This window comes from Myotis lucifugus, unplaced genomic scaffold (genome assembly GCF_000147115.1).
Source record: "Myotis lucifugus unplaced genomic scaffold, Myoluc2.0 scaffold_5660, whole genome shotgun sequence".
In the NCBI taxonomy this organism is placed as follows: domain Eukaryota; kingdom Metazoa; phylum Chordata; class Mammalia; order Chiroptera; family Vespertilionidae; genus Myotis; species Myotis lucifugus.
In genome coordinates, this window is record NW_005876708.1 from 830 (window position 1) to 9,570 (window position 8,741).

Below are 8,741 nucleotides of genomic sequence, written 5' to 3' on the forward strand. Positions count from 1 at the left end.
TGACTTTTATGAAACAATGAGGTGTGACTGGTTCCTGGTCTTGATGTCTTCTGGCGCCAATGCTCCAAATTTCCAACTCTGGGAAATAGTGTCACTTCTTTTTTTTTTTTTTTTTTTTAATATATTTTATTGATTTTTTACAGAGAAGAAGGGAGAGGGATAGAGAGTCAGAAACATCGATGAGATTGATCAGCTGCCTCCTGCACGCCCCACAGTGGGGATGTGCCCGCAACCAAGATACATGCCCTTGACCGGAATCAAACCTGGGACCCTTCAGTCTGCAGGCCGACGCTCTATCCACTGAGCCAAACCGGTTCGGCAATAGTGTCACTTCTCTCCGTGACCCTGCTCATAGTCCTTCCTGAGACTGTCAGACGCTGGGACTTAGACTTTGGGTTGTCTGAAGACAGCATGCTGGTTGACTTGGCATTGTCCTCTTCTGTCCTCGGGGTTAGACCCCTGCAGGATGGTCTGTCCTCCTCTTAACAGAGTAAACAGCCCATGACCGTTCTTAGTGACCACAGCGATGGGTGTCTGGATGGCTGTTTTGTATCTTACGCAGGTGTGTTTAAGAGGAAAACATAACTAATTAGATCTTAACAATAAGACCAACATCAGTGACTAATCAGAGCAAAATTCTCCTGCCACGGGTATAACAAGACTCTTTATCACTTGCCCCAATTAGCTACTGACACTTCCCCCTTTTCCCTGTGCTTGGCTTTTAGAAAGAAAAGTTTCAAGATGATTCGGTCCCAATCCCTGTCTCTGCAAATGCCAACGCAGCCAGATTGGAAGGGCCCCCCGACAACCACTCCAGCCATGTCTCCTGCAACACCTGTGCTCCCTGGAGCCACTTGCCAGCTGGCACCAGCACCTTTTGCCATGCCCGAGTACCAGCGGGTAACCATCAGCGGAGATTACTGTGCCGGGGTAAGGTGTCTCCCACTCGCCCTACTCTCACTCTCCCTGGGATCCCCTGGGGGCTGTGTGAGGGTGGTATGTGCCTTGTGCAGAGGCCAGAGCCCGTTGGGCCATTGGGTTATGCCCAGCCCTGAAGCCTGGCCCAGTCTGTAGGTGTCTGGCAGTGGGCAGGAGGTATAGGAATTAGAAAAGGAGGGTCCTGGCTGAGGTGGTGGGGTATGGGTGTCTAGGGTGCTGTCCATTCCTGAGAGGAGGGCCTGGGCTGTGAGCTGGCACGCTGTGCCCATGGCCTATCAGTTCCCTGTGTTTTCTGCTCTGAAGCCCATTGAGGAAGGTGCCCCTTTAGTGTTCCCAGATACTGAATGGATTCAAAGTCCTGTTGTTGACTGGCTTGCTGATTCGGCTCCTCAGCATCCTTAGATATAGGTTAGCCCTCCAGCCAGGAAGAGAGGGTGCTGATGAGGAAGTGAATGAGCTGATGTACACACCAAGTCAGTTAACTCAGTCACTGAAAATGTGCTAATTTCACCTGGTAGGAGGATGCATTTTTATTGCTTACTCAGAAAGAGAAATATCACTGAAGTTAGTGCTGGGGTTAAGTTTGGTTCTGTCTCCCTGGCCCTCAACCTACTACTTGTGCCTCAGTTGACCGTGTTATTCTCTTTCTCTTTCCTTTTTTCACGGTAGTTTTAGAATATATACTATACCAGAGAAAGCAAAGTGGCTTACGACTCTTCTTACACATTTCCCCCTAGCCATAACAACATATATTATTTTGGGGGCAATAGAGAATCCTTGCATGCTGGGGTCCAACCCCAGCGGGTCCAGGGATCCCCAAAGGTGTGGACGGAGTCGGCGAAGAATGAATGACATGTAAACTGGGTTCAGTTCATCAGCACCAGCACCTTTTGCCATGCCCGAGTACCAGCGGGTAACCATCAGGATCCCTTCAGGATCTCCAGCCAAGTTCTGTCTAGGTTCTCTTGCCAAGTTCTGTAGCCAGGTGTGTCCATGTTCTCTTGCTAGGTTCTCCAGCCAGGGTTTCCAAATTCTCCAGCCAGGTTCGGTCGCCAGGTTCTTTAGCCAGGTTCTATCCAGGTTCTTTCCAGGTTCTCCTGCCATGTTCCAGCCAGATTCTCCAGCCAGGTTCTATGTAGGTTCTCTCGCCATGTTCTGTCTAGGTTCTCCAGTGAAGTTCTATAGCCAGGTTCTGTCCAGGATCTTTTGCCATGTTCTCTGGCGAGGTTCTGGTTAGGATCTGATGAGGTTCTGATGAGGAGCTGATGAGGAGCTGATGAGGAGCTGATGAGGAGCTGATGTGGATCTGATGTTTATTGTCTTGTTACATCTATATTTATACCAGCCAATTTTAATCCTGTCAATTTCTATTACAAAGGTTAAGGCGTTTCTTATCTCCATTTCAGGGAGTAAAGATTATGTAGCTTAACTACCCGCCTGGCACTTAATTAAGGGGTTGTATCCCCTCCCTAACCTCAGGGAAAAATCCCCACGTGGGGAAACAACCTTTCTCGGAGAGGTGACCTTGGTTAAAACACATGGCGCTAAGGAGGTGAGCAAACATATTAAGAACAGTATGCCATATATGCCAGGTCCCTTGAAACAGCAAGGATGGACCGGCTCCCGGCAAATTCCCCCTTTTTTATTTTTTAAATGATAGCGCATGCAAATCAGTGGCCACCTCTCAGATTGGGCTGTTTAAGCCTCGGAAGAAGACTGGCAAGCAATGACAGTGAGCATAGCTATAAACATAGTGGATGGAGTGCACACAGAGCCTTGTTCCTGTAGAAGGTTGCTGACATCTTCAGTCAAGAGATTTCAGCTGTCCTCAAGTTGTTGGTTTGATTGTCTTTGTTGGTCTGGCTACGGGCGGCATCACTGGTGATGGGCTTCCCGAAGCATCAGCGAGTTGAAGGGCAGCATCAAAGGGTTTATCAGGGCGGTGCTTGATGGTGGTGTCAGTGTCTGGGGAGAAGTCAGCTGTGCCCTCTGGGTTGGCCGATATGGATAATACCGGGGAGGAGGAGGATGAGGAGGAGACGGAGGGTGGTGTGGCATAAGGTTGGATTAGACAGTCTGGAATCCACACAGGTGAGTCTGCATCCTGTGGAAATATACAAGCATCTCCTCTCCCCCAGGTTAAAAGTACATCAGGTCTCTTCCAGGCTTCTGTAAGTAAGTCTTTCCATTTGACAAAATAAGTGAGTTTCTGCTAAATGAAAGTTTCTTTTGCTGATTTACTCAGAGTCCTCAGACTTGGCTGAGAGATTAGCTTCCACTTCTTGCTTTTCTACCATCTGTCGGGCCTCAGTTGTTAACTTCTTCAGCTGACCCCATGTTGGCACCTCAGTCCCTTGCATAGCCTTTCTTTTCTTCTTTTTTCTGTTTTTCTGTCATCGGGGCAACTCTAAGTCTTTGGAACGATGGGACAAGGAGCTTCTCTGGGTCCATTGTGGTGATGCATGTAATGCATTTACTCAATCCAAGGCAGGCATTTAAAAAGAAAAATCCCAAATGCTCTCTTGTATCCATTTTAAGAGTAGGATTGGCGCTTTCTGCTATTACCTGAGTCCTGATCTATCACCTCAGGGAGAGCTTTCCAATCCTGCACTTTTCCGGGGTAGAAAGGCTGCAGTGGGGTTAAGGATAAGGCTCCTTGGGCCTACCTTCTCCCATGCCTTTACATTTACCTTTCCGGCACCTTTCCTTCCTCAGAAAAGCATGGACACACTTCTTGTATAAAACATTCCATCTGACTGGGAGTAACCTTAACTCCTCTGCTAGCAAGCATATGTGTTAAAAGATCAATACAGAGTCTTTTTTCTTTAGACTCAGTATGGCACATCTTCTTAATCTAAAGATCAATACAGAGTCTTCTTTCTTTGGACTCAGTATGGCACATCTTCTCAATCTAAGGATCAATACAGAGTCTTCTTTCTTGGACTCAGTATGGCACATCTTCTCAATCTAAGTTCTGTACTATCCACCTTCTTACCCTACTTATCCTCTATAGGGGGGTCTGTAGCACCCTGGTGGAGTCCTATCCGTCCCGAGTGTGGGGGTTCTCAATGGGGGGGCTTACCTAGGGGAATCCTGTTCCAGGGGTTCCCAAAGGTGTGGACGGAGTCAGAGAAGACTATCCACCTTCTTCCTACGGTGGAGTCCTATCCGTCCCGAGTGCGGGGGGGGCTTACCTAAGGGTCCCTGTTCGGGCGCCAATTGCTGGGGTCCAACCCCAGCGGGTCCAGGGATCCCCAAAGGTGTGGACGGAGTCGGCGAAGAATGAATGACATGTAAACTGGGTTCAGTTCATCAGCATAGCGAGGTTCTCCCTTCAGGATCTCCAGCCAAGTTCTGTCTAGGTTCTCTTGCCAAGTTCTGTAGCCAGGTGTGTCCATGTTCTCTTGCTAGGTTCTCCAGCCAGGGTTTCCAAATTCTCCAGCCAGGTTCGGTCGCCAGGTTCTTTAGCCAGGTTCTATCCAGGTTCTTTCCAGGTTCTCCTGCCATGTTCCAGCCAGATTCTCCAGCCAGGTTCTATGTAGGTTCTCTCGCCATGTTCTGTCTAGGTTCTCCAGTGAAGTTCTATAGCCAGGTTCTGTCCAGGATCTTTTGCCATGTTCTCTGGCGAGGTTCTGGTTAGGATCTGATGAGGTTCTGATGAGGAGCTGATGAGGAGCTGATGAGGAGCTGATGTGGATCTGATGTTTATTGTCTTGTTACATCTATATTTATACCAGCCAATTTTAATCCTGTCAATTTCTATTACAAAGGTTAAGGCGTTTCTTATCTCCATTTCAGGGAGTAAAGATTATGTAGCTTAACTACCCGCCTGGCACTTAATTAAGGGGTTGTATCCCCTCCCTAACCTCAGGGAAAAATCCCCACGTGGGGAAACAACCTTTCTCGGAGAGGTGACCTTGGTTAAAACACATGGCGCTAAGGAGGTGAGCAAACATATTAAGAACAGTATGCCATATATGCCAGGTCCCTTGAAACAGCAAGGATGGACCGGCTCCCGGCACTTGCATATGGTACAAAATATAAAAAAAAACCCCAAATTATATAGTTCTCCAGCACCCAGTTCCCTTTCTCAGAGGCAGCCCTTGGCTTGATTTCTTGTGTGTTCTCACATACCTGGCCTGTGTACCTGCAATTAATTATATACACATGGTTCGTTTATTTGTACACAAACAGTAGTTTACTATACACATGATATAACTGAGCCTAGCTTTTTTTCACTTAACAGTACCTCTTGGAGATAATGCCATATCATTAAAGAACTTCCTTGTTCTTTTTTTAAAAAATTATTTTAAAGTTGCTACCAGCAACAGTGCAAACATTCCAAACACCTGCAAATTGTCATTTTATTTTTTTAAAGTACATTTTTGTTGATTTCAGAGAGGAAAGGAGAGGGAGAGAAAGATAGAAACATCCATGATGAGAGAGAATCATTGATCAGCTGCCTCCTGCACACCCCCTACTGGGGATCGAGCCGGCAACCCAGGCATGTGCCCTTGGCTGCATCTGTGATGATTTATTTATTCAAACCTATAAGAGATCTGAAACCATGATGAAAAAATATTAAAATTGTTAGCTCTGGGTGTCTGCCAGTGCTTGTTTGTATGTTTAAAATGTTTCAAAACTAAAGTGATTTTTTCATTAAAGCAGAGGAGGACACTTTCAGGCCTCAGCCCTCCCACGCTCCTCCCACCCGCATCTTGTCCGCCCTTTGCTGTGTCACATATCCGCTGTTATGACAGTTTAGCTGCTCATCTCCCGAGCGCGTTCAGATTCTGCCCCACACATCCTTCCCAAACTGACTAAGACTGATGAGGTGGGAGTTTATCTCATTCGTCTTTGAACACGAGGCAGCTCTGGGGATGCAGAACATCCCTGGGCTTTGGGAATCAGTCAGATCAGGCTCTGCAGTTTGATGTTGTGACTTCCTGGCGTGTGATTTATCCTCGCTGGGCCTCGGTTCCCCCATTTGTAAAACAGGTTGCAGTGAGGACCCAACGAAATCTATGGAGAGGGTCTAGCACACGAGATCGGTCCCTAAATGCTTGTGGCTGGGTGAATTTGGGTGAATTTGGGTGAGAGCCTGGGGGCGGCGAAGCAGCAGAGTGAGCAGGCAGACGTTTTTAGTATTACCGCCAAAGGACCCATCAGCTGAGAGCGAAGATGCTCACCCTCATGAGGGACACGGTCCAGGCTTTGCCTCTGTGTGCTGGGTGCAGCCGCAGGCTTGTGCTTTAATCAGCAGCACTGGAGGCTGGCTGGGGGTGTGCAGGCGGAGTAGCTGCCTCCCTACCTAACTCTCCTCCTGTGTGGGTCCACCAGACTGTCCCAGGTCAGGGATTTGCTAGGACTCCGAGGGCTCAGCACATAGCTGTACTCTGACTAGGATTTATTACAGCGAAAGGAGACAGAGCAAAACCAGCCCAGGGGACAGGTCCCCGGGGCAGAGTCTAGGGGAAGTCCTCTCCCAGTGGAGTCACCGCAGCACACTTAATTCAGAGGGTGGCAACACGTGTGAAGTGTCATCTATCACGGAAGCTCATGAGAGACTCAGCGCCCAAGGCTTTTATTGAGGCTGGTCTCACACCTGCATCGCACAGCCCCACATTCCAGACTCCCAGAAGGAAATCAGGTGTTCAGCATAACCCGGTTTGTGCCAGCAGCGTAGGCACAATGAGCCACTCTTACAAGTCAGGGAATGGTGGGAATGCTCCCGAAACCCGGTTCCCAGCTGCCAGCAAGGGCCAGCCTTGCAGCAGGTCTTGCTAAGGACAGCGGTCTCAGGCCGGCTTCATGAACTCTTCCTGCACACCTTCCTCTGCAGATCACCGTGGAGGACTACGAGCAGGCCGCCAAGAGCCTGGCCAAGGCCCTGATGATCCGGGAGAAATATGCCCGGCTTGCCTATCACCGTTTCCCACGGACCACAGCCCAGTACTTGGGTCATTCCCGGGTGGATACAGCATCTCCGGGGGAGGGCCTCCCAGGTACGGTGCTGTGGCTGCAGTGGGGTTCCAAGTGGACATGGTCTAAGAGTTGGTCAGGACTTTTTACTAGCTGGATCTGTTTCCCCCGGATGGTGTTGTAAGGGCAGGGTGCTGGCTTCACCCGCCATAGAACTGAGCTGTGGAAGTTAGGAGAGAGATGAAAGTCTGGACCTTGGGAGTTTTCCAGGGAGACAGGCAGTCATGTGGGGTATTTTAAAAAACATGATCAGACATTAAATGCCAAATTAGTGTGTGTGAGTGTGTGTGTGTGTGTGTGTGGGTGGGGGGTAGGTTATAGGAGGCATGTTCTGGGATAGGGGAGGTAGGCTCGGGGGTCAAACCTACCTGTAGCCTGATCTAAGCTCTGCCACTTTCTTGGGCAAAGATTTCTCCAAACCTCAGTTTCTCAGTCTGTAAAATGGGAACACTAATAGTATCTGTCACCTGGGCCTGCTGAGAGGATTACATGAAGGAATGAATGTGAAGCAGTGAGTGCAGTCCTGGTACCCAGTGAGTGTTCAGTAAATGGAAGCTGGTTTATGCTGTGGGTTTAGGAGATTGGCGAGGGCAGGATCATTTCTGGTGGGCTCTGTTCGGCCGGGGAAGGACCCAGGAGCCGTAGAGACTGTGAGATGAATGAGCACCACAAGAAACCTCGATATTGAAAGTTGGTGGTGGGGGGTGGGGGGGGGGGGGAGGCGGGATCCAATAAGGGCCTGATGGTCTGTGCCAGTGCCCATGACCCAGGCTGCCCCCTGGGTGTAATTGGTGCCATTTCTGGCCTCCTTGAAGCTCTGAGACCTGGACTTTGAGTATCTGTTACCACCAGGGGCCCTGGGTAAATCTCAGCCCTTCGCACCCATTTCCCTGTTTGTCTGAGGGAAGTTGATCCCACCTGCCCCATTTTTGGCAAAGGCCGGCAGGAATGACTGTCAAATGTGTACTTTCTACAAAGCAGGGCGCCCAGGGGTCCTGGCATGAGTGTGGTGGGTGGGGGCTGTGGCTTCACCCAGGCCTTCGTACTGCTGGCATCTCAGAGGCCACTGGCACGTCTCAGGGACTCTGAGCAGAGCAGTAGCCCCCAGTTCCACTGCTGTGAAGCATAACCTGTTCCTTGGCCAGAGACAGAGCTTAGCAAGAGTCAGGAAAAGTCATTATGAGAGTAATGCCCAGTAATTTACATGTCGGCATTGCTATTTACAAAGCATGTTCCTATACCCACTTTTGCAGCCCTCACAATGGGCTGTGAAGGCAGGGTGTGTCATCCTCAGATGAGCAGACAGGATCAGAGGTAAAGTGGTTTGCTCAGCGTCTCATAGCTGGGCAATAGCCAGGAGTAGCTTCCTGCCCACCATGGGCTAACTCAACCCATAGCGGTTGGCATTCCTTGCTCTGGGGGAGACCAGCCTTATTCTGTGCTCCTCTGGGGGTGGGGGGCGCCTTAGCCCCTCGGCTGCCCTGGGCCCAGGAAGCCGTGGGAGGACAGGGATAGTTGTGCCCGCGGGGCAGTCCCAGGTGCTGTCTTATTAGGAGAGGACACAGCTGCCCTTTTTAGTGCACCTGGTGGCCCTGAAGTGCCCAGGAGGCTTCAGCTCATTTCAGTTAAATTTTAAAAACTTGCCAGCCACGTTCCAGGGATTATTCTAGGAAATGGGGATGCAGAAACAAACCAGACAAACATGTACCACCCAGGATAACTAAGTGAACTTATTTTACATAGTCATAGGTGCTAAGGAAACAGTCAAGCGGGGAAGGGTGTGTGAGATGCCAGGGTGGGTGGGGTGGGGGTGGGGTAGT

At 49.7% G+C, this 8,741-nt stretch overlaps 1 protein-coding gene across 1 annotated transcript; it reads left to right on the top strand.

The window, feature by feature from the left end:
* Positions 1-729: 729 nt before the first annotated feature.
* Positions 730-6,944, top strand: LOC102438721 (AMP deaminase 3-like; the record flags this gene model as incomplete). Its single annotated transcript, XM_006109082.3, has 2 exons — positions 730-930; positions 6,782-6,944. Coding segments are annotated over exons 1-2 (352 nt in total), but the record flags the coding sequence as incomplete, so codon positions are not given.
* Between the last annotated feature and the right edge of the window lie 1,797 nt (positions 6,945-8,741).